The sequence below is a fragment of the Amblyomma mixtum genome, chromosome 10 (genome assembly GCF_055824585.1).
Source record: "Amblyomma mixtum isolate Tamu chromosome 10, ASM5582458v1, whole genome shotgun sequence".
Classification (NCBI taxonomy): Eukaryota; Metazoa; Arthropoda; class Arachnida; order Ixodida; family Ixodidae; genus Amblyomma; species Amblyomma mixtum.
In genome coordinates, this window is record NC_143021.1 from 66723670 (window position 1) to 66749198 (window position 25529).

Genomic DNA, 25529 nt, shown 5'->3' on the forward strand with positions numbered 1-25529 from the left:
AAACGCACTCGTGTACGGGCCGCACCCCATTTTCCCGAAGAAAATATTTAAAAAAAAAGATCCGTGTAAGGTCTGCACCGAAACTTTCCACGACCTACGCGGGAATAGCCTTCGGAATGCACCCGCCGAGGCCTCTGCGATCGGCTCCGGCTGCGCGCAACGGGCGCTTGATCGCGGAGGCCAGACACGCGCACAGGAGCTTCCAGACGCCACCCACGGAGGGCGCCCGATTTAGAGCTTATCATCATCATCAACGTTTTCCTCCGCCGCGCCGTGAGCTTTCGCTATCCATATCGCCATCAGCATCTCCAGCTCGTTTTTTTTTTGTTTTTTTTTGTTGCTGTCAAGTGCCGGGATCTGCGGTAGCGCGATAGTTCATCGTGGTTTATGGCTTTGTCGCGGAGCGTTGCTGTTTTACCTCGACGGCCAAGCACCTTAGCAGCTACACGGCTAGCGTGCGGCAGGTCGGAAAATACGACGTGGCCGAGAAGTGGGGCAGTTGCGACTGCGGCGTCCCTAAATTTTCGTACGCGACTCCAAGCGCCGAGGTTTTCGCGGGCCTAAGTCGGGAACGTTTCCGGCTGGAGATGAAGCTTTCCAAACAGACGCTTAAAGTAAGCATCCCTGAAAACTGTGTGCGGCTGTTCTACGCGATGTCGTTGTACGTGCTGTGGGTCCGCAGCGGCACTAGTGAGGACTAGTAGTCAGTTCAGCAAAAGCTTTGTTAAAATAAAGATTGGGGAGCGGGGGAGTGGCGAGGTGTCGGCTTGCAATCGAGTAAATACAGTACTAATCACAGTGCCAAGTTCGGGGTGCGCCTTTTATGCGCGGAAATAAAAAAAAAATCTGATTTTTCGTGCCCAAACTAGGGGTGCGCCTATTATGCGAGTGTGCCTATTATGCGAGTAAATACGGTACTAACGTCGTATTTTTCCCCACTGTAGTGTCTCGGGGCATCGTGCTTTCGAACAGGGTGCGCTCTTATGTCCAGCCTTCTGCCCTTCAGCTACTTGCATCTTTTGCTCTGAAGTTGAAATTTTCATTGATCCCGAAAGTAAGCCTTAGTTCATTCCTAAGGATTTCTTCAACTTCAGTTTCATTCCTTTTGCACAATTTGTAGCATTGCTATGCTCTTTCATCTACAGCTAGCAGTTGTCACTGTCTGTTCTGATAGTGTGTTTTCAACAATGCAGCTAAAAAAGGACCCCCCTGCTGGAGCTGCCCATGCCCAGGAAGCAATTGAGAGAGCTCATTCAGCAGGCTCCAAGAAGAAGTCCTGATATATATACAGTTAAACCTCGATATAACGAAGTCGTAAAAATCGGCACTTTACTTCGTTATAATGAAATTTCGTTGCATCGAAATTTCGTACCTAGCATGCGGAAACATTACCAGATCACTTGCCAGTTGTAAGCACTCATCCTTTACTTTCTCTGAAAGTAATCAGTGACTTTCTTTTGCGTCTGCTTTGCAATCAGAGATGGCCTCACACTGCGTTCATAGGCCCACAAGGATTGCATTGCATCTTGCTGCCCAATCGAACTCGCGTGGCGCCGCAGAACATCAATTGCGTCAAGCACTTCGCGGCTGCTCGGGGCACCGTCGCCTTCAGCATCGATATCACTGCCTAGGTTCTCCTGCGTGCTAGTTCCTAGCACATCCTGCACGATGGAGTCGTCGGTAACTTCCTCGGTGGCAACGACGCAAGACTCGGCGTAGAGGAAGTCTTCCAGAGCGACACCGTCAGGAACGGCCCCGTCACTCTCCAGGCACCTCCATGCTTCTTCAAGGCCGGCTTGATCGCCTTCCTCGCCATCGAACGGAGCCCTTTCATTGGCCTCCGTGCTGTTATTGTCTTCGGAGGCACTCGCTGATGCAGCCACACCGTTCTCAAACCCGGCTTTCCGGAAGCAGTTCTTGATAACTTGATGTCGCCTTCCACGATGCGGAAAACATCTCTAAGGCTTGAAAAATATCCACCTTAGTGGGGCGTTTTAAGCGGAGATTGAGCAGCAGCTTGTCGATCAACCGGCGACGATGTGCACACTTCATGCTGTTGATGACTCCTTAGTCGAGCAGCTGAAGCAGCGACGTGCAGTTCGGTGGAAAAAACCGTAGCTCGACATTGGTAAGCTCCAAGTCGTCGACGTGACGGGCGGAACAATTGTCCACCAAGTGGCCCACGCTGCGGCCGCCACTCTTCATATCCTTGTCGAACGCCCGGAGCCAGTCACGGAAGATGTCGCGGGACATCCACGCTTTCGTGTTAGAAGGGTACTCCACTTCCAGCTTCCGAGCGTTTCTGAAGCACTGCGGCTTCTTGCTCTTGCCAATCACAAGCGGCACTCTCTTATCACTGCCATCCATGTTGGCGAACAGCAGAGCAGTTATGTGCAGTTTACTCTGTTTGCCACCATGGCAGCGATCACCTTTCAGTGCTAGCATCCGATTCGGTAGCATCTGATAAAAAAATCCAGTTTCGTCCGCGTTGTAAACGTCCGATGGCTGGTATCACGTCAGTATTGCTGGCATTTCCTTCTCCAGCCAACCAGCCGCTTCAGGCGCGTCAGCCGACGTTGACTCCCCGCACAGCACCCGTCCGACGATCCCGTACCGGGCCTTAAAACGGTGGAGCCAACCACTGCTTGCCTTGAATGAATCCTTCTCGAGCAGGCAACCGAAATCCTTCGCTTTTTGCTGCAAAATTGCGCTCTGGCGTCCATGAACCAGGCGAACACAGCCTTATCTACGTCTTGATACGTAGCAGGCTTCAATCGCTTACGTTGGGCGCTCGTTCCACACTTCACTGAGCTGAGGATAGACTCCTTGGCTTTCAAAATTGTTGAAAGCGTACTCATGGATATGCTGAATCGAGCCGCTACGTCCTTCTTCTTTTTGCCTTTCGAAACTGCGTCCAGAATCGCCTCTTTTTGCTCAAGCGAAAGGGCTTTGCCACTCATGGCGGCGACGCACGCGGGCATACACAAGGGAAACCAAAGCAACGCCTGCGATGTATCCAGCACGTGTGGTAGCAGCGGGTGAACAACGCGACAACGCGGACAAGGAGTACGGCGGCGACGGCGGCCGCGCAAGTGCGCAAGCAATCACATGGGTTGGCAGATCCAATGAGAGACGGGGCGTATAAAGCTGACGCATGCACAGCAAAGAAGCCTGGGAGGAGTGGGCGAAGGGGGGGGGGGGGGGGAAGAGGAGTGCGCCGTCGCCGGCGACCGAGCAAAAAAAAAAAAAATAAAGACGGGCCCGGACGGGGGGAAGAGAGAAGGTTGCTCTCTCTCTCCCGCTTGCTGGGAGCGAATTCCACGAGCCCCATGAGGCCCATCCGCGTGGGTTACCCAAGTCACTCACGCTAGCACCGCTTTCCCCGCGGCCATCATCGTCACGGCGACATTTTCCTTCCGGGTAAATTTTTTTAGGATACGCGACTTCGTTGTAATGAAATTGCAGCAATATTACTTCATTATGTCGAGGCAAAATATACATGGTTTCCAATGGGGATTAAGTTAAATATGCCTTGTAACTTCGTTATATTGAGGATTTCGTTATATTGAAGTTCATTATATCGAGGTTTAACTGTATGTGCAAAATACCTGACACAGAGTTGAAATTGAGTTTGTGGCACCCAACACACTCTAGAATGGCACAGATGTCAGAAGGGCCCCCTGAGTGCACATACTTGTACAATCCACACTTTCTTCATGCTTTATCCCTTGTTTACTCAAAGCCTGAGAAGCAAACCTGCCTGCACCCTACCCTTTAACCTGTTCCATGCAAAAATGGCTAGAGATAAACCCCAAGGACTCTTGAGACATGCAAGACAGACATCACTCCACACCATTTCACTGGGTGCTCTCCTGATGATGCTGTCCATTTCTCATGCAAGTGCTGGATCACAGATCATGTGCCCAATGAAGCTGCAAAATTTCTGTGAAAATCATGAAGCACCTGAACGGCAGGCAGGTGACACAACTTGCCTTAACGCCATATAAAAAGGCCACTTTTCTAGTTAAGGGCGGAAGCTGGTCTTAGAAAAAAAAATTTTTTTAATGAAGTCACAATAATGGAGTCTTCAACAAAAATGTATCTTTACGTGCTGATTCCGAACATGTAATTTAATTTTATGTACAGCAAGTCCTTGTGCACTCATGACAGTATCATTTTTCAGCAGCTATTGTTTCATTTCTTGCTCCCTAAAAACTTGTCTGCATTTTTGTTACTGTGTGTTTTTCTTGTTTAGTTTTTTTTCCTTATCGTGCCGAAGTCCTCAAATATGCTACTTGCTCCTGTTTTGCTATTTTGTTTTACCTTTTGTATATTGCATATTGCCTTGATGGACTACGATCGCCTTTGTGTTGACACTTACTTGACCTGTGTTATTTTAGTGTATGTGATGTCCCACTCCTGCGACGGCCTCAAATGTGAGGCTAGCAGTATGTTCAAATAAAAAATAAATAAATAAATAGTATGTTATGTAACTTTTTGCCGAGAGTTCGAAATAAATTCTACTACAAGGACCTTGTTAGATTGCATGCCATTGGCTTGTCTTGACTATGCAATAAGGGCAAAATTATTGTACTGCCTATCACAGAAGTAGAGTTACAGGGTTTTGAATTGGCCACTCCACAGACGGGAAGAAACTGATGATTTCAGAATACTATAACTCATCTTCTACAACAGGCAGGATGATAACATTATTACCCTCATTGCATAGCTTGATGTCAAAAGAAACCAAGGGCATGCAGTCTAACAAGTTCCCTGCAGCAGAATTCCTTTCAAACTCTCGGCGAAAGTTACCCAACATTTTGCATAAGTGCACAAGGACTTGCTGTACATATAATTAAACTACATATGTGGAACCAGCATGCAAAAATGCATGCTCCTGGAAGATTTCATAACTGTGACTTCATTAATAAAAATTTATTTCTAAGACCCTCTTCCCCCCTTTAGGATTGCCTTTGCTGCAGCAGTGTGCAAAATGATGCCACTGAATTCAAACACTTGACTGCAGAAATGGTGCAAGTCATGTCAGAGTCCCTTCAGAAAGTAAGCTGTTGAGCATTCTCAGCTGACCCTGGCTTTCACAAAGGTAGTTCATAAACCAAGAAATCGCCACTCACCTCCCTGCAGCTTAGTAACTACAGTGTGAATCCACATTGGTAGACACTACATAAATTGTACATCAGCGCCACACTCCACATGAGAGCTAAATCTGTACAGTGAAACACCACCAGAATGAATTCCTGTTGATCAGTCAAACATTTTCTGGAACCTCGTGTCCACCATGCACTGAGCCTGATGGACTTTGGTTTGGTTTCACAACTACAGAATGACTTGTGCTGTCAAGAAGGCTTCATACCACTTTATGAAAGTCTATTACTTCATTGCCACCCTCATTTCATATCCCATTTAGATATTTAGCTCACTGCTTTCAAACCAGTTGCTGTTTGCAATCTATAAGCTTGGCTACGATTCAGGTGAACAGTTTTTACACAGGTACTCTGCAATTCATGCACTAGAGGTTTCACTGTGTATGAATGTTTGTTGGTGTTGTGCGAGTATTGCTGGTGGAGATTGGTACGTATCTTCAACACTGGGCTGTAATAAGGGCGCTATAATGTTTTGCAAGTGAATTGTTGCCACTGCTGTGAAGTAGTGACTGGTTGAGATAGGCGAGTACCATATGACGATGTCAGTGTCATTTTTCAACAATTAATGCCATTTCACACTTAGCGTGAACACTAGTGTTATTTATTTATTTGCTCTGACGTTTGATGAGAATGATATCTTTAACACTGAATGATCCCAAGTTCCCTCCTTGCTGAAAAGTGTTTTCAGCATACTGTTTGAAGTGAAAACTAGTAGCATCATTCTTCTGTGGTTTGCAATAAAACATGTGAGTATGCTTACTCATGGAAAAACAACAAAATTCCTTCACAGCAGTGCAAGTTCACCATATTGAATTGTCAATTTTTACAGCAGCCTGCCTCAACGAAGGGAGTCTGAACAACAGTCTCGCTTGCGCGGAATCACCACTCCACTTGTTCTCGAGACACCGGCTAGCCCTCTGAGATCGGTCGGTCGCGGCAGACCCCTCTGCTGCTGTTAGCAAGGAAAGCAAGGACAAAATCTCAGAATGCACTAACAGCACGCATGGCAAACTCCAAGGTTGTGTCACCTCCACCCAGAGGGGTGAGTCACGGTGTTGAAACACCAAAGGGTGCTTGTCAGTTGGGTTGCTGCTGCGCACGTCAGCTATGCAACACGAGCGCGGAGGTTATGAGAGTCTCCCACCTGGATCTGCCACTGGTTACAAACGAAGGCCTAGTAGCATTGAAGACCCGTTTTTCTCTACCACTGATTTTACTTGAAAAAAGCTAGAAAAAATCACTGCAATAAAAAATTCAGCTCTTACAGCTACACAAGTTAAATTCAATCCCTTTAGAAACAATTTTTGACACAATCCAAAGGAGAAATCGAAAAGACTCACGAAAGCATCGCATAGCAGATGTAGATGAGGAAGTTGAACCTCTTCGTATCAGCAAACAGGGAATCCCAAATGCGCAGTACATCTGCGTGAAAGACAGTCAGCGCTATGAGTGGAAGCTTTAACGATTGCAAGCCACAGCTCTCACTTTGGCTTAGCCAAGTGTGAAAGGAATGAAATCAGCAGGCAAGCCTCGTAAAAACAAAGGAGAATGCACCACAGATGTGCTGTAAGGATGCTCACACCAAGAGCAACTGGGCAATTCAAGAGGGCAGGTGAGAAGGCACCTCCTTCACTAGGGCAAGTAAACCGTGGAACCTTATCAGCACCAGGCTCAAGCTTGGTGCAGCTTCAGGCAGCAGGAGTGGCAGCAGGGAACTCTGCAAGGTATGCAGTGCTGAAAAACTGACATTCCATTTTCCTAGCTATCATGTTGGCTGGTTGAGACATTCTTCAGTACCAGGCTGTAGCTGTAAACAGGGTTAAATCTCATTGCAATAATTCTGAAACTGTTCTACAAGTGACCCCCAGAGGGACTGGTTGCAGAGATATCAGAGCTCAGTATCCACAGCAGTGTACCCAGTGCAACTGTATTTGCAGTAAGTTTATGACAGCTTTTGCCTGTGCCTCATGTGGCAAGTGAGAAAAAGCTATGGGAACACCGCATTTGTGCCCTCTCGTAACTTACACCCTTCTAATTTATTACCTGCATTTATAAAACCTGCATTTTAAGGGTAACCTGCATTTTAAGGGCAAAGGAGTGCATTCCAAGAGAAAGCAAACGTAGCAGGGGACGGCAGAAAGTTAGGTGGGCGGATGAGATTAAGAAGTTTGCGGGGATACAGTGGCGGCAACTGACAAAGGACAGGGTTAATTGGACAGACATGGGAGAGGCCTTTGCCCTGCAGTGGGCGTAGTCAGGCTGATGATGATGATGATGATTTATAAAAAAAAAAACACTTTTACTCTCATATTTTGTGCTACGTGCTGCACAAGCACACCGGCATGCATGTGGGTGTGCACAGGGCAGTCTTGGGAAAATCGGTGTGGCCATACTGTGATATCTCTGTGTAATTTGCACACCCCACTTTTTGGAGGACTTAACTTTAGGAAAAAAAAAAGTGCGCAAATTACCGTTTTTACTCGCATAATAGGCGCACTTTTTTTCCAGAAAATCCGGCTCAAAGTTCGGGGTGCGCCTATTACGCGGGTAAAATTCCGGAAATTTTTCGACTCCCAAAATTGAACATACCGCATAAATGCACCCGTGTACGGGCCCCATCCTGTTTTCCCAAAGGAAATAATTTTAACAAATATCCGTGTAAGGGCCGCAACCAAACTTTTCACGATCCACGCCGGAATAGCCTTCGAAATGCATGCGCCGTGGCCTCTGCGATCAGCTCCGACTGCGAGCAACGCGCGCTTGGTCGTGGAGGCCACACACATGCACAGGAGCTTCCAGGTGCCGCCCACGGATGGCGCCCAAGGTCAAGCTTATCATCATCATCAACTTTTTTGTCCGCCGCGAGCAGCCGCGAGCTTTCGCTATCCATATCGACATCAGCATCACCAGCTCCAGTTTTTTTATGGCTGTCAAAGGGCCAGTTTCTGTCATAGCGTGTTAGTTCATCATATATAGTTGTGGCTTTCTTGAGCTGCCACCGAGTGTTGCTATTTTAGCACGACGGACAAGCGCCTTAATAGTTACACAGCTGGAAGTTAGATCTCGAACACGGCAAGCATGCAGCAGGCCAGAAATTTGATGTGGCCGAGAAGTGTGGCAGTTGCGACTGCGGTGTGCCTAAATTTTCGTATGCGACTCCTATCGGCGCGGTTTTCGGGGTCCTAAGTCAGGAAGGTTTCCGGCTGATGAAGCTTTCCCAACAGACGCTTAAAGTGAGCATCCCTGAAAACTGTGTGCGGCTGTTCCACGCGATGTCGTTGTACGTGCTGCGGGTCCGCAGCATCTGCGACGGCAGCAGCACTAGTGAGGACTAGTATAAGTTCAGCAAAAACTTTGTTAAAATAAAAATTGTGGGGGTGGGGAGGCGTCGGCTTGCAATCGTGTAAACACAGTACTGATCACTAGAGGCCGGATTTTTAGGCACCAAAAAGCACGTTTTAGGCGCCATAAATAGGCGGCTAAAATTGCATTTTAGGCACCTAACGGAGAAAAATAGGCACTATAAACTTTATCAAAAGTGCACACAGTTCCGAACTTCAGCGCGCAATATCTGCCGTAAAATAAAACAAAAACACAGCAGGAATGATTTGGGACCTTAACCAAGGTGCGAACATTAGAAGCCGTTTTTTTTAAAGCTGTCGCGCAACTTTTCGTACAATACACATGCTTCAGCAGAGAAAAAGGGACGGTTGCTAATCCTTTTAAAACACTTTGGTATCCAGTAATATGCGTTGTGGGGCTAGTTGGTTCATACTCAGGTTTCTTTTATGCGCACAGAAAGACGACACAATAAGACACACTTTGGTATACCTCGAAACAAACAATTCGCTTGTCGTGTACAAAAGTAGAAACAATGAACACTTTAACAGGAGGCCATGTATTTAGGAATTGATAGAAACGTCAGTGCAAAGCATCTGACAAATGAGTTCAGTCTTCGCTCACACAGGAATTGAACTTATTTACTGCAGGCATACACGATGCTTCAACATTAATAAATATGTTGTCATTTGTGTAAACAGTGTTTTATAGTTTGTGGCTTCACGTGTCTGGAGCCACGCGACTATCAAATGGCGCTTGCCATTAGAAGTGTCTGGAAACCATAAATACGAGATGCTAGAAAATGTTACACAGAGTGCTGCTTCATGCGGAATATGTCGAACAGAATCATAGTTCTGCACGGGCCTACGTACATCCACGAGGATCCATGGTAAAATAAACATCATCCATCTAGAAATCACTGTTAAAGCAATGGAAGCAGTCATTGAGTCATTTACTCTATGGTTTGAGTGCACGAATGCGTTTCCGTATGCATGCACGACTGCCAGCTGTCTAGTGTGACCTGCTCTAACAAGATTACCGCCAAATGCCATTTGATGAAGATGGCATGCGGCTGGGGCACAAGGAACGAAAGTAAGGCAGGTTACCCAGGTAGAAATTTTAACCAGTTAAACTGTTTCCAGCAGGTTTATGGAACATTTTACAGTTGGTTTCAACTGAAACCAACTGGGAATTATTTGGACGAACCTACAACTTACTCCATATACTTTCCGAAATGTGGTGCCATCTGGTCAACTATCACTTTAACAGCCAAAGTCATCAACAAGCCGCTGCGATAAAATGGCAGAAAATAGGAAAAAGGTTGCTTCGATATTTTCGGCTGACGTGGTTGGTATTGTGTACGTAGCCGGCGTAGGTGCAGTGTTCACCACAGCCAACTGACGAGGTCATCTCACGTTGCCACGTGCGTGTTCTACTCAAAACCGAAATGGATTTGAAAGCAAACAGAATTTGAAAGCAAAACCACAGCGTATTTAAGGCCCCTTTTCTGTAAAATAGGGCATTTTTAGGCACCGACATCGGAAATAGACATTTATAGGCACTGACACCCAAAATAGGCATTTATAGGCACTATAAAAACAGTATTAAACATATTGTCAACACCTAATTCGTGCTCATATGTAAAAATGGTGCACCTACGAAGCGTTGAAAAAAAAAGGCATTTGCCTAAAATCCAGCCTCTACTGATCACAGTGCCAAGTTCGGGGTGCGCCTATTATGCGCGGAAATAAAAAAATCTCATTTTTTGCGACCGAACTGGGGGTGCGCCTATTATACGAGTGCGCCTATTATGCGAGTGCGCCTATTATGCGAGTGCGCCTATTATGCGAGTGCGCCTATTATGCGAGTGCGCCTATTATGCGAGTAAATACGGTACGACATCACCTGTGGGGAGTGTGAAAGCATTGCAAGCAGCGAATTGCATGATGGACTGCAACACCCGATTTTTCCCATGATGAGGCTTCTGTTTGCGGCAAAAGGGAGAGGTGGGGGCAGAGTTGGCACGTCACATCACCTGACTGATGACATCATAACCGTCCCGACCAATCAGTGCATTTCATGACAGACCACAACGGCGCATTTTTTTCTGTGATGAGGCTTCTGTTTGCAACGATGCAGGAAGAGAGGGAGGGGAGAGGTGGCCGTCACATGGCCTCATGACATCGTAACTGTCGCAACCAATCAGCTAGTTCTATGACAGAGAAATGTGGCAAGAACGAGCCCTGGGCCGCTAAGAGGTGGGGCAAGGAAAAAAAGCCAAACGGACACAGCATGAAGCAACGCAGTCGCGGTGGCACAGCAGCTGTGCAAAACGCTGCATGTGTGCAAAGCTTTTTGTGCATGCTTCTAAAGTGTGACCCCTCACATAACGTTGACAACAGGCATCACTGCCAACCCAATGGTAGGCCTTTTTTTTGCTTGCTTTATGGTTCATTGGGGTTTAACGTCCCAAAGCAACTCAGGCTATGAGGGACGCCACAGTGAAGGGCTCCGGAAATTTCGACCACCTGGGGTTCTTCAGCGTGCACAGACATCGCACAGTACACGGGCCTCTAGAATTTTGCCTCCATCGAAATTCAACCGCCGCGGCCGGGATTGAACCCGCATCTTTCAGGTCAGCAGCTGAGCGCCACAACCACTGAACCACCGCGGCGGCCCTGTAGGCCTTTTTTGCTTCATTATTCTGAAAGTATCGCTCCCACATTATACTGGTGCAAATACAGTGTGTTTCATGACTGAAAGAGCGCAAAAGAAGCCCAAAGGCAAAACAAAGAAGGGACAGGAAAGAGCGTTGAGCTGACAACTGAATTTGTCATTACTGTCTTTCATTACTTATCGAGTGCTTCGGTATGAGAACTGTTACTCTACCTCAAGGTGACTAGCTGGCATCAGCCACCTGGAGGTAGAGTCACCTGAATGCAAATGGAGCAAGCTATTCTGTTTTCATTGCAATGATGCTTTCCTTGAAAGGAATTAGATACAGCAGAGCAGGGAACAACGCATTGGCAAAGATGACAAACACCTGCGTGATGAAAATGAATGCACACGGGAGCCCTTTTCATGCACGCAGACAGGTCAACTGAGTAGCCTAGGGCAGGTGCTGGCACTGTGAAACTGCATGATGAGATGAACGTGAGGAGTATTTGAGGGTGACCTGCGGTCTCTTGTACAGTCGTCCACAAACTTGTCCAGAGCGCTCAAGCAGCACACTCTGTCGTGCACTTACGACAATCACCGCAGCCTGGTGGGCCAAATATAAAATTTAAAGAAAGAGGAGGTAAACACGATCCATGTGAATGTGCATGCACAATAAAGCATTCTTTCGAGCCCTAGACCACTCATAATGACGAAAATGTACTCCCCCGTGCGCCGCTCGAACGCTCTATAGGTCAGCAAACTCACTTATGAGTGGACTCATGACTGGACTCACTCAGGCTCATTTTGGATCATGATCCAAGTCGCGAGTGAGCCCGGACTCACATTCAGATCATGATCTCAGTCATGGTCAGTATGGTTGAGTTTCCTGTGCACTTGTATTATTACACTTCTGGTCGAAATGATGATGCAAAGCAATTTCAATGTTTCCTGATAGTTAATTTCTGTGCCTCCTACACTCTAGGAGATTATTAAAATGCGAGAAAAGTTTTTAGGTCACCACGCTTGGTCTTGCATATTTCCTGTGGCTGGCTGCAACGCAGTTGCTATGGTTCTCCTCTTGCTGTTTTTCACTTGGCTACAGAACGCATGCAGCGGCCTCTGATGTGTGCATCCTGCGAGCGGCAGCCACAGGCCTCTAGGCTTCTCAGCCAGGCCTGCCAACAGGCTAGCTTCAGCTAAGAGCTCCTCGCATCACAATGTTTTTAACACTTCTTTTTTGGCACTTTAAAGTAAGTCATTATGCCTGAACGAGACCTAATGACACTTTACCCATTTTTTGTTACTCAAAGCACCGTATTTTTTACCTTTCTTTTTTATGCATTATGGGGTTGAAATCGGGGGGATAAACACGTATTCCCCGTTTAAGCGCGGCTGACATGGTTCAAAACCGCGCGGACCCCACCCCGTGGTCGCGCACGCTACCGAGCGCACGCTGACCACGGCGGGCCTTGCTCTGAGGGAACAAAGGAACGACACACTGGCTGACACAAACAAGGCATTTATTGCTATAGCAACAATAACGCCAGCTAGCAACAAAATACACTGAGGAATCGAGGAAGTCCGACTCACCAGCACGATTACGAGCGAATGTTCGCCCACGCTAGGGCAAAGGGAAGCTCCGAGGCCCGACGGGACGAGGTGGCGGGAGTAAGTTCCAACCACGAGAGGCCCGCGGCGAAGAGCGGAGCGGCGCGCGGAAACGTCCGCTTGCGATCCCAATCCCAAGGAGAAGAGCCCGCTATCCCCCACGCGCGCGCAGCAAAACGCCATCCGTGGCGCTGGTGTCGCTGCGACGCGAGCGCCCTCCCCTGTTAGTTAGAGTAACCAAACTGAGAAGGGTGCGTTGCGGGAGAGATAACTACAGGGAACTAGAGCGTTGAGGGAAAGCGAACGCAGGGGACGAAGGCGTCCCCACAGCATACAATGTCCCAAAAAAATACTCAGTCTGAACCCACAGCCAGAAGGCCAGGCCTTTTTTCAGACATGCGAGGGTCGAAACTAAATGCGGATCTTTCTTTTTTTTTGGTTTAAATATGTTGCACCATACCGTAGTAGTGGAAATGTGAAAATTAGCCTTACATCTGCAGTGCACCAAATGGAGAAAGATGACATGAAGACACGTACAGGCAAAGATTTCTTGCAAACCCCTGTTCCCGAGTGAATGGCAGTTCGCATGGTAGGGCAGGAAGGAGCCGAAAGAAGGCCAGCGATGGTGTGAAGGGAGGGGGAGAGGATGTTGACATGGCGGGGCATTGAGTCACACTGCCGGGCTGTGCGGGAACGGTCGATGGTGCGTTTCTTTTTCTTCTGTGGGCAGGTTTCCGCTTGATGCTGTCTGGGGTCGTTTGAATGCGCCAAGATTCGAGTAAGAACTGTTTTTGGTGATTTGCTTTGGTTCCGAGGATGGTACTTTTGTCAAAGTTGATTCTATGGCCTGAGTCCTTGGAATGTTCAGCTACCCGATTGTGCCTGCTTACGAGTCTGCGGATGTCGTTTTTGTGTTGCCGATGGACAACTCCACACCACACCACTGTCATGCAGCAAAGCCAACCTAACTAAGCCATTATGCCTGGCATGCTTTGCATGCCAGCCTGCATCAACATTAGATTGTTAGAGCATGCCAATTCCTTAGCTGATTCAAGGGGGCAGCATCTGCCTGAGCATTGTCACACTTGCAAGCATGATGACAAAGATTGTAATCCGCTTTTCGACAGGACCAAGGTTATCGGACATTCGAGGGATAAGAAAGAATGGGAAATTATCGAAGAATTGGAAATCGCGAGATTAGGGCCTGACAAATGTGTTAGCGATGCTTCAGTACACCTGTACGACACGGAGTTGGAGTTACTTGATTTCACGAGATGAGTGTGGCTTTTGTTTTTGGGGTTGGTGCGCATGCGCTTTGCTGCTGAAGGAAAGAGGAGTTGGTGGAATACAGTCGACGACCGAAAATTCGGACGCCTGATTTTTCGGACATGCTTGATTATTCGGACTTTTTCGCGGCACCGCGACATGGCCCATAGAGCCAATGTGTAAGAGCGCTTGAAATTTCGGACGCACCGCAACTGACCACTCGATTTTTCGGACCTCGTTCGCACTCGCCGCCAGTACCCAAGCCGCCATATAATGTGCACAGTGGAACCTCATTAATTCAGACTGCAGGAGATATCGAAAACTTCATCAAACAAAACGAAATTCAAGCTTAAAGGAGCCTCTTGCGACGCTGAAATTCTGCGCGAGTCGGCAAATTGCGCTCGCGTGCTTTCGAATTCGTACTGTCCTTGAATGTCTTCCGCCGCACGAACTTGAACCGTAGTCTGAGTTCACGGAACTCATCTGTGCCGAGTCTAGTCCCGAACACGGAACGCGAATACGATCGCGGAGGCTACGCGCACGCCGTGGCCTCCGCGATCGAAGCGCTTCGGGCGCGCCGCCGGATCATATCGCGGCCGCGATCTGCTCCGGCGCCGCGCCGTTCGCGGAGGCCATGCGCGCGCACCGGAGCTTCCAAGTGCCGTCTATGGATGGCGCCGTGATCATTATCATCAACTTTTTTCTCCGTCGCGATTTTCCGCTGTTCACATCGGCATTAGTATCGCCAGCTCCAGCCTTTAGTGGCGTGTTAGCATGCGTGTTAGCGCGTTCGCCGTGATAGTGGCTTTCGCGTGCTGCCGCCGAGCTTCACAGTTTTAGCGCGATGGGCAAGCACCTTAAGCTACACGGCTGGGAGTTGGCTCTCGAACGCGGTCGGTAAGTGTGCGGCGGGCGGGAAATTCGACGTGGCCGCGAAGTGCGTCCGATGATGGTGCAACCAAAAGAGAAACACAAGCTGTAAAAAGCGCGCTTTCCGAGGCAAGCTGTGCGAGTTTCGTGAACTGGAAGAAGAGCTGCTCCTCTATGTGATGGAATTTCGGAACAACGGCTACGCGTTGACAGCGGACATGCTGCGCGGCTTCTTTTGGCATGAGCGTGCACCAGAGCGCAGCACCAGCTCAGGAGTCTAAATACTTCGCGAGTGACGATTGAACGTAGAATAAATGTCGATAATTCCCTGGTTGGTGTGTTTTTACTTAAAAAAAAATTTTTTTCGCACATCGAGTGTATGGGCCGCACCCCGAAAATTGGCCCTCGAATCTGGAAAAAAAAAATGCGGCCCTTATACGCGTTTATACGGTATTTCGCGCGGCGAAATATAGTCATGAGGAGCTTTAGAATGTGTGCAATACAATTGGCCGCTTTCTCCGGCATAGTGGTAATAAGTTCGTGATTTTTTCGGTGAAATTTGATTTTCCGGACTGCCCGATTTTTCGGTCGTTTTCGCGGTCCCTAGAGAGTCCGAAAAATTAGTCTTCGACTGTAAATCAGTTGTCAGTCTGCGTTCGTCCCGTGTGGTTCTCTTTCTCTTGTCCCGTCCTCTTTTGCGCAGTTATTCTTTGTTCTCATAATGGCATGCTTTGCTGCCAAAACTGTTGAAACCAATCGTACCTTAGTTTTAATGAGATTACTGTATTTATACTTTACCGGTAACAGAATCACACATCTTATGATCGGCAGTGGCTAGTTCCAAGCCATCTTCTGCTTCAGATACGCCTTGGGAGCAGTGCGTTACCAGCATGCTGGCGGGTAGCCAATCGCCAGAAGAGCAAGTCAAGCGTGGATGCAATGTATTCTTGCTTGTAGATTACACAAAAGTTTTCCTATTCCCATTTTTTACAAATCGAATTATTGATATATCAAACTATTTCGCGATCCCCTTCGAATTTGATATATCCGGGTTCAACTGTATTTTAATACCTTAGCTGCCCGCCTGGTATTGTCCAAATTCCTCAGGCATTCTTCATAAAATATTTTACTCCTAGCTTCCTGCACTTCAAATGATGCCCAGCCCGTGTCCCTGGTGCTTACAGATGGCAGCGCCATCAAGAAGCAGTCAATAAAAGCTGCATTTCTTTTTTTTGCATCTTTAACTTTTTGATTTATCTGTCAGACTTATATCTATGCATTTTTGTTAATGCATCTGTACCACTGATTTTGTTGCTAGAGGGTTGCGTGTTTACCAAAAATCTCTGAACATAGTTTACATTACTGACCACGGGTCTCGCGCGGTTAATTTCAGGTTACTTGGAACACCTTTTTTTAGATACATGGGTTTAAGTTTAGGTTTAGGTTTATGGGGTTTTAACGTCCCAAAGTAACTCAGGCTATGAAGGACGCCGTAGTGAAAGGCTCTGGAAATTTCGACCGCCTGAGGTTCTTTGATACATGAACCCCATGGGAAGTTGTGCAATTGGTAATAAATAATTCTGGCGAAAGGTGCCTAGAAGTTCCCTAGGGTATCCCCATCCTAGGAGCAGAATGGGAGTCCGCTAGGGACAATACTACCGTATAAACGTGTGTAAGGGCCACACCCGTATATAGGCCGCACCCCGTTTTCCCGAAGGAAATCTTTAAAAAAAAATAGATCCATGTAAGGGCTGCACCGAAACTTTCCATGACCCAGGCGGGAATAGCCATCTAAACGCACACCCCGTGGCCTCCGCGATCAGCTCTGGCTGCGAGCAACAGTGCGCTTAATCACGGAAGCCACGCGCGCGCCATGGCCTACGAAATTATCCGCATGCGCGGGTAACCTCGGAGGGCACAAGAGCTTACAAGTGCCGTCCATGGATGGCGCCCGAGGTTGCAGTCATCATCATCATCGTCAACTTTTTGCTTCGTCGCAATCTCCTGCTATCCACATCGGCACCAGTATCGCCAGCTCCAGCCTTTTGTTGCTTTTGTGGCGTGTTAGCGTGTTCACCGTAGTTGTGGTGGTTAAGGCTTTCACGTGATGCCGCCAAGCATTGCAGTTTTAGCACAGTGGGCAAGCACCTTAATAGCTACACGGCTGGGAGTTTGCTCTTGAACACTGCAAGAGTGCAGCAGGCAGGTAATTCGACGTGGCCGAGGAGTGCGTCCTATGATGGTGCAACCAAAAGGATGCATTGCAAAACTAACACAAGCTACAAAAGGCTGAACTAGAAGACGAGCTGCTCTGCTATGTGATGGAAGTGCGGAACAACCTACACGTTGACAGCGGACATGCTGCGTGGCTTCTTGTGGGATGAGCGTGCACCAGAGCACAGCACCAGCTCAGAGTCGAAATACTCCGCAAGTGACGACTGAACGCAGAATAAATGCTGCTCATTCCCCGATTGGTGGGTTCTTACTTTAAAAATTTTTTTTTTTTCGCACATCGCATGTATGGGCCGCACCCCGAAAATTGGCCCCCAAATCTGGAAAAAAAAGTGCGGCCCTTACACGCGTTTATACAGTAATCATGTGCCGTTACGAATGACAACCCGGCAATTCAATACAGAAGCAAATGGGCTGGGAAATGCTACATCAACTCACTGGACAACCAGAGATGCCCCTCCACACTTACCAGGCAGTGGGAAGTCCTGTGACAGCAGAAGCATGATCCAGCGGAAGCTGTAATACTGCGGCTCCACCTGCAGCTGCTTCAGGTGCCCATACAGCCGGTCGTCCCGGCGTCGCAGCAGCTGCATGAGGCGCTCCATCATGGCACCAATGCCCGACGATGACTCATCCAGTGTCTTGATGAAGAAATCCCGAATCTCCGACATCAGGCTTGTAAAGCAAAAGAAGCAGTCTGCCTCTGCATACTCTGCAAGGAAGCCAGCCTGTGAGTGCCCTGAAAGCACCTGCACATGCACACATGTTCCAATACTCCAAACTGCACTGCTTACTTAGCAGGGCACGCTGCCTGCTGGGTGGCCACTTGTGGCACTGAGTGCAGCTGTCGACAAAGCACTTTTGCAGGTTGGCTCACACTGCCTCTTCATATGCTCAACCAGTCGAACAATGCGAGGTTTACTGAATTAATAACAACAATAGTTTATTTTGTGCTACTTATGCCGTGATCTCCTTGTGTGCCCACTTGCTGTTGCATGAATACACAGTGCAACAGAAGCCGTGAATAAAGCCGTACTTATTGGCAGTCTAAGCACGCAGCCACGAAACGAGGGGTATCCCCTTGTGGGGACACACTCGTCCCCTGTGGTTTGCTTTCCCGCAATGCACCCTCAACTCGTTCTCTGTTGTTAGTTTCCCCACAATGCACCCTCCTTAGTTGTGTTATTTTAATTAACTGGTGAGGGCGCTCGCGTCGCAGCGACATGAGCGCCACAGATGGCGTGTTTTCTGCGCTGTGCGCGGGGGGGAGAGGTGGGCTCTTCTGCTCGGCACCTGGGAAGCGCGCGGACATTCGGCGCAAGGCTCCGCTCTTCGCCGGCGGGCGAACGTTCGCTCGTAACCGTGCTGGTGAGTTGGACGTCCTCGATTCCTCAGCGTATTTCGTTGCTAGCTGGCGTTATTGTTCCTGTAGCAATAAATGCCTTGTTTGTGTCAGCCAGTGCGTCGCTCCTTCGTTCCCTCAGAGCAAGGCCCGCCGTGGTCGGCGTGCACTTGGTAGCATACGCGACCACGGGGTGGGGTCCAGCGGTTTTGAACTGGGTCAGCCACACTTAAGCGGGGAGAACGTATTTACCTCCCTAATAAAACACCACACCCTCTACTTCCATGCGTATCCTGTGCACCACACCCCTCTGCGTCAGGATTAAGAATTGCCACAGATGAAGGAAAATTTGTAGGAACCGTCTTTATACACTTGTCGAAAGGTTTTGGCACCATTAATCATCCAATTCTGTTCACTAGGCTAGAAGAAATTGGTATTTCCAGCCCAAAATTACTCGCAAAATAGATCACAAACTGTCACTATTTAAGATGTCTACTCTGATGTGTTTACGAACTTAGGCGTATCACAAGGTCCTATTCTGGGTATATTAATACATTACCAAAGTAACTCGGTACCTCCAATTGCATATCATATGCTGACAACACCACAATTTATAACTCAGATTCAAGCGTTACTAATCTCGTATCAAAACTTAATCATTACCTGGACAACCTCCTATCTTGGTGCAATCAACACAGTTTGACCATCAAATCTAGCAAAACGAGGACTATGGCGGCTGTTTACGCACACTTGTTAAGTCATGTGCTGGCTACATAAATGACGACGATTCCTTGTCAACCTCAGTGAACAAGGAATCCGTGTGCAGTTCCAAAACGACAATTACTTCTACAGACTTGATCAGTGACAGTGATTCACTTCATTAATTAAGTCCAACTGTCACACTAGACTTCTTCATTGAACTCAGTTATGTTAAGCAACTGTAAACAAGGCATTAGGCAATCAAATACAGCCTATTACTGTTAATACTACATGGTTCCTCTTCCCTTATTGCCTGGTAGGCCTTGCAGGAATACTAAATTATGCTGATGATGTGAGAAAACAAAATTTCTTTGCAACCTCGGTTTCTTTTCATAGCTAAATTGTGCAAAAAGGCATTAGTCTGAACTACCTGCACTGATATTTGAAACAGTTCGATTTGCACACAGCTAGTATTTGTTCTCCGTCCTGTCCTGAGCCACCACAGATGGACACTTCAAAGAAAAAAAATATATAGCAGCCAACTTACTCCTCCATTCTGGGCTTGGATCGGCCACCAAGGTGTAGTAAATGGGGCCAATAATCTCATTCATGCCCTGCACAAGCGAATAAAAAAAGAAAGAACTTAACCACATTTTTAGCTTCTAATGGTCTGAATTGACACATGAAAAACCATACTCAACTGTTCATTTCAACTGCCCTGTGTAATCAACAACAGCAGTGAGACATAGGCTTGTCATGACAAAACGACTTGAGTTGGGCAAATTACACTGGGTTGTTAGGGTATTTATCAGTACCGTATTAATTCGAATCTAGGCCAGTAGTTTTTTTTTTTGAACAGGAGATATGAAACTCTTAGGCCAGCTTAGATTTGAGGATTTTGTCGTTGTATTAATAAAATACTGTCCCATAGTGGTGACTGTAGTAGAGAGAGCAGAAAGACAGTGAAAATGGCATCTAAACAAAACTCTTTATTTAGGCTGGCTTGCACCCACAGTGAACTGCATCACTCGTCGGCAGCGTAAACAACAAGCGTGCTCGGCAGTCGTCAATGCCCGCCGCTCTCGGCCGTGCTCAGTTTAAAGCTGATAGCGAACTTTCGAGACATGGCATGCAAAGTTACTACAACATTCTGGAACAACTTAGAGTTGGCTCCGCCTGGGTGCGATCAATCGAGATAAATCTGGCCACATCTTGCATAACAAACAAATCAATGTAGCGGCGTGCCAGCAGCTTTGAAGAGGGAACAAACACTACAAACACTCACGGCAATACGATGACAACCCATAAAAATGAAAAAAGTAGCATGCAGGTACTCGCAGACGTGGCTCAGTGGTTAGGGCACTTGGCTATTGAGCCGCAGTTCCCGGGTTCAAACCCAGCTGCGGCAGCCGCATTTCAATAGAGACGAAATGCAAAGGCGCCCGTGTGCTGTGCAATGTCAGTGCATATTAAAGATCCCCAGGTGTTTCTTGGTGGGAGCAGCCGAAATAACAAAACGCGGACACACAGACACACAGAACGTAGACGAAGCAGCTTCGTCTACGTTCTGTGTGTCTTGTGTGTCCGCGTTTTGTTATTTCGGCTGCTCCCACCAAGAAGCATGAACCAACTAGCTCAGTTTTCTACTCTTTTAATCCCCAGGTGGTTGATATTATTCCGGAGCCCTCCACTGCAGCACCTCTTCCTGTCTTTATTCTTTCACTCCCACCGTCCTCCCTTCCCTTATGGCGTGGTTCAGGTGTCCACCGAGATATGTGAGACAGATACTGCGCCATTTCCTCTCCTCAAAAGCCAATTTACCAATTTTCAATCAGCATGCAGTGGCGCCCCCATGAAACGCCAACAGAAGACGGCACTGCAGCCGTTACTATCCATAGCCTACACCGAAAAAAGCACACAGAAGCTTTGGCTGCCATTCTGACCACCTTTTCTCTTTGTGTGGTGGCGTGGGCACGTGATGAGATGGACGGCGATGACGAGGATGAGTGAGCGGAAGTAGGTTCGTGGAAATAAATGCAGTTTGCATGCTGTTCTCAATTGCTTTTTTGGCCTGCTTGCATTCAAGGAATTTTTTTTTTTTTAGTTTGGTCTTCAACTTGGTGTTGGCTTAGAATCGAGACCAGCCTGGATTCGTGTAAATACGGTATTTCATTAAGTGCATACACTGGCCTTAATCAGCCATGGCAAACAACAAGCGCAAACAATTGTGACACAGACAAACCCTCCCCAAGGGTGGCAAGAAAGGAACAAAAAAATGTGTTCTCAACCATGGCACCAAAGAAGCATGATACTGCACTACACTTTGGCCGCCAAAGCTGGCGGTGCTTTGCTAGTGGCAATGTGGCCTGAACACGGTGTAAGAATATTTTAGGTGTTGACACTGACCGTCCGCCGTGGCGGAGAGTGCGCACAGATTTTGTCCACTAGGGTGCCTCGATGTGCGCTGGCCATCGAGGCACCCTGGTGGCCATTCGCTTGCGAAGCAGCGGACGCAGCTCAGAGGTTTGCACAGCTTTTGGTGCCGTTTTAGGCCGTGTTTGTCGGTGTTGAATGCGCTGCCAGAGTGCATCACAAAATGTGGAAGTTAGGCCCTCGGCTTCCACGTTGTCGTAGTCACCGTGCACGAACAAAGTTTGCTAGAACTAGCTTTTTGTGTCGCGGTTTGGGACCAGCCGCAGTGATTGTTGTGCAAATGCATGTGGTGGCATGGGCTGACACCGTGGACGGTCGTCACGGCTTATGCACATACATGCATAGTGGCTGGGATGTGTTGGTTGTTGCTGTGGCACACCTGAGGGGTCCAGAAGCCGACTAGACGCAATTATGCATCGTACCACTAACTGCAGGTCAGGCCACCAGAGTTGTCCTGACCAAGTGTGACTTTTTAAAGCTGCGTCAGAGTCTGCTCGCCCACAGCTTTGGTGGCAGGCAATCCCCAGAGCAGATAGGATACTGCAAACGAGCGACCACGTCTGCGCGAAGCACTTGTCCGAGCATGCGATATAAAATCATACTGCGCCGAGTTCAGTGGCAAGGCACTTTTAAATGGACCCAAGAAACTGGTGCTGTTGGCGAATGCTGTGTCAAGTATTTTTCCCAGATGTCCCAAATATCTGACAAAACAGGCAGGTTAAAGAAAGCCTCCAAGAAAACGACAGTGTGCAGTCACGTGTGCCAAGCAGCCAAGCAAGTGCCAAGCCAAGCACCCGCCACTGCCGCACTGCCCTCGGGATGGCCTCTGAAAAACAGACGCCGATCTACCACAGACCCTCAAAAGAAACTGTGCACACGTAGCTGGAGTGCATCATGCGTGTCAGCCGATCAAGGAACCTGCCCTCCTTCTCCCATGAAGCATGGATCCTCCCTCAAGTGCAAGCACCGTCTTCATCGGCATTCATGGTGCCAAGGTTTGCCATGCACTGGTCCGGGTGCTTAGCATTCTAGGTGCCCTGCATTCCCTGTACACGCCCTGGCACCACTGTACATTTTGGGGCCAAAAAGATGATAGGTCACGCCAGTAACATTTATAACAAATATGCAGCTGAATAATTTGCCAGAGCCTAGAACACTCCATGGAGAATGTTGTGGGCCAACATTATTGAGGTCAACAAGTCGCTTTACCATGCCAACTGCAATTATTCTGAACTGACATCCGCCAATCCCAGTTTAGAGTCAAGCAAGTATTTTACCCCTGCGCGTGCATGCCAGTCTTTCCTTGAGGGAGACAACAGCTCAGTATCATCGGTGTCAGCGTAAAAGATGAGCTTGGCAGGAGGAATGCCAGGGGAACTTCCGCTAAGCACAAGTGTACTGCACTAGCCATAAAACATCGCAAATGCATGGCTTGGTTTCCTTTCGGTCCCTACACTCATTCGTATAGCGGTGGAAACGTTCCGCAACACAGCACAAGAGCGCGGGTTCTATTCCTCATTGTGTAGGCAATATTTCTGATGCAGGCGGAATGCGGAAACACCCTTGAGGTTTCCCTGAAATTTAAAGAACCCCAGTTGGCTGAAGTTAACCATGTTTTCTACACGGGAGCATCATCTTACAGCGTGCGCGCATTACACTGCTCAAGCAATGTCTGAATGTACGCGCAGGCTCTTTGGCCCAAATGGGGGAGCATGCACGTTGCAGCAGACCTTCAGAAATTCAGAAATTAAAACTAAGACACACCAGCTGGTACTAAACGATGCTTTTCAAAAATTTACCGCATGGTATGACACCTGGCAAATGCCAATCAACTTTCAAAACACCGTCTTTATCAGATAACATGCAAAACGAAATGCGCTCATATTCCATTATTCTTCCTTCATTAACATTCTTTCCGAGGTTGAACACTACAAATATCTGGGTCTATGGGTCTCTAACACTCTCGACTGAACCAGGCACATTAATCAGGTTTCAAGCAAAGCAAACCATAGACTTTTTCTTTCTGAGGCATGCACTGGAGTTCTCCACCCCCGAAGTTTGGCTTCTAGTCTACAAATCAATTGTCTTCCCAATACTTGATTATGTGGTCGTAATTTGGGATCCGTTCCCGAAAAAAATATTGATAAAGTTGAAAAAATGCAAAAAAGAGCAGTCCGTTTTGTTTACAATAGTTATGGACGTATATCACTGACTAACCTGTTGCAGAAGGCTGGTTTCACACCATTAAACGAAAGGAATCGCGTCTCGTCCCAAATTTTTGTACCAACTTATAAACGGTCATTTCAAGATTAACCTTGGCAAAATAATATCTTTTTCTTCAGGTTACAACACTAAGCAGCGACACAATCTGACAATTACCCTTTTTAGCCCTCGTAACAATTGCTTCAAATATTCTTTTTTCCCAAGAACAGTAACGGACTGGAATCAGCTTATCAACTACAAAATTTCACAGCAACCTGTGGCATCATTTACTAGAAGTTTTCCCCAACTTTTGCTTTGTTGTTGCATTTCGTTGCACTCGCTCATCATGTTTAAATATTTCTGTTACTGACTGGTTGTAATAGTTGCACTACATATTATTTTCTTTGTTTACAGCCGATGAGCGGTTGTGTAATACTTCTTTGCCTTCTTCGTCTGAGCTTTTTTCGTGCACTTTTGAGATGCTCCGTATTATTTTCTGTTTATTGCCGATGAGCGGTTCTTCATTATTGTGACTTTTATCTCTGAGCTTTCGCCAGAGACTGACACTTGTACTTGTAATTTTCCTTCTCTTGTATTCATATACCCACCCTGCTAAAATCCCTTGTGGGATTGCAGTATTCATAAATAAAATAAATAAATAAAATAAATGAATTGCACACTGCACACTAACCAACCAGACTGGAGTTGTGCACTAAGCCATCTATGTGGCCAATCAGCACTAGGGGCAAGTGACTGATCTGTGCTAGACTCTGACAGGAAAATTCCACTTTATCAGCCAAAAAACCCAAAATATTTGTGTGGTACAATAGGTTTTTATGTATATTATTCATTCTGTAAATAAACATGGGCATTTGTTGAAAAAAAATTGGCGGGGGCTTAGCTTTGGTTAAGCCTGGTAGGTTGCGAAAGCGCGCAGCGCCTCCAACTGAAGGAAAGCAGTGCGCCGCGTCTACAGGTCACGCGTGGCTACCGGCTTTTTGAGGAAAGGAAATGGCACAGTAATTCTCTGTCATCTCGGTGGACACCCTAACCGCACCATAAAGGAAGGGAGGAACGCCACCACCCGTTCGGCGCGATGCCTTGTTGTTGCGACTGAAAGAAAGAGAGAGCCATTCTGCGGCATAGGTGCCTTGCTTAGCGACGCCTTGTACAACTCCTCAGACATGACTAAGCAGAGCACGCCTGCGGCGCCCCGTGTATGCTCTCCTAGCGAGCGCCCTCACGCGGCGGGCCGAGGAGGCCGTCACGTGGTAGCCGCCGCGCCGAGCGAAGGAACGACTACGGCCGAAGAGACGAGTTGGGGCCCCTGCTCTCCTCTGGTCGTGGCGTCACGCTGTCACGTGGTCGTGCCACGTGACAGCGAAGGAACAACCTCCGCCGACGGCAGAAAAGTGCTAGCAATATTGCTTTCACAATAAAAAAAATTCACAGGCATTAGATCACATTCACTGTTCAAGAAGTATACATATTTGCATCACCTGGTCAGAATTTTGAAGTGGCGAGAAAACACGCTGTTAATTTTGTTGCCACAGCACAACCATTTGGCTTGAATTTTTACTACTGACCACAGCTATACTAGTGATTAAGAACCTCAAGGTCCATTACTGGGCCTGTCTTGTGAAGAACACAGTCCTTTGTACTTCAATAAAACATGGTGCTGGGTTAGTTGGTAATTCATACTTGGTGGGAAGACA

At 47.5% G+C, this 25529-nt stretch overlaps 1 protein-coding gene across 2 annotated transcripts in view; it reads right to left on the minus strand.

Annotated features, from left to right (window-relative positions):
- Positions 1-25529, minus strand: part of LOC149326012 (TBC1 domain family member 13) — a 94121-nt gene that overhangs the window by 11085 nt on the left and 57507 nt on the right. For both annotated transcript variants that reach the window (XM_089562469.1, XM_089562468.1), the window contains 3 exons: positions 19727-19793; positions 17608-17850; positions 6506-6587 (listed from right to left, as the gene is read on the minus strand). In XM_089562469.1, the coding sequence (XP_089418595.1) occupies positions 6506-6587; positions 17608-17850; positions 19727-19793 (392 nt within the window). The remainder of the gene's footprint in view (positions 1-6505; positions 6588-17607; positions 17851-19726; positions 19794-25529) is intronic.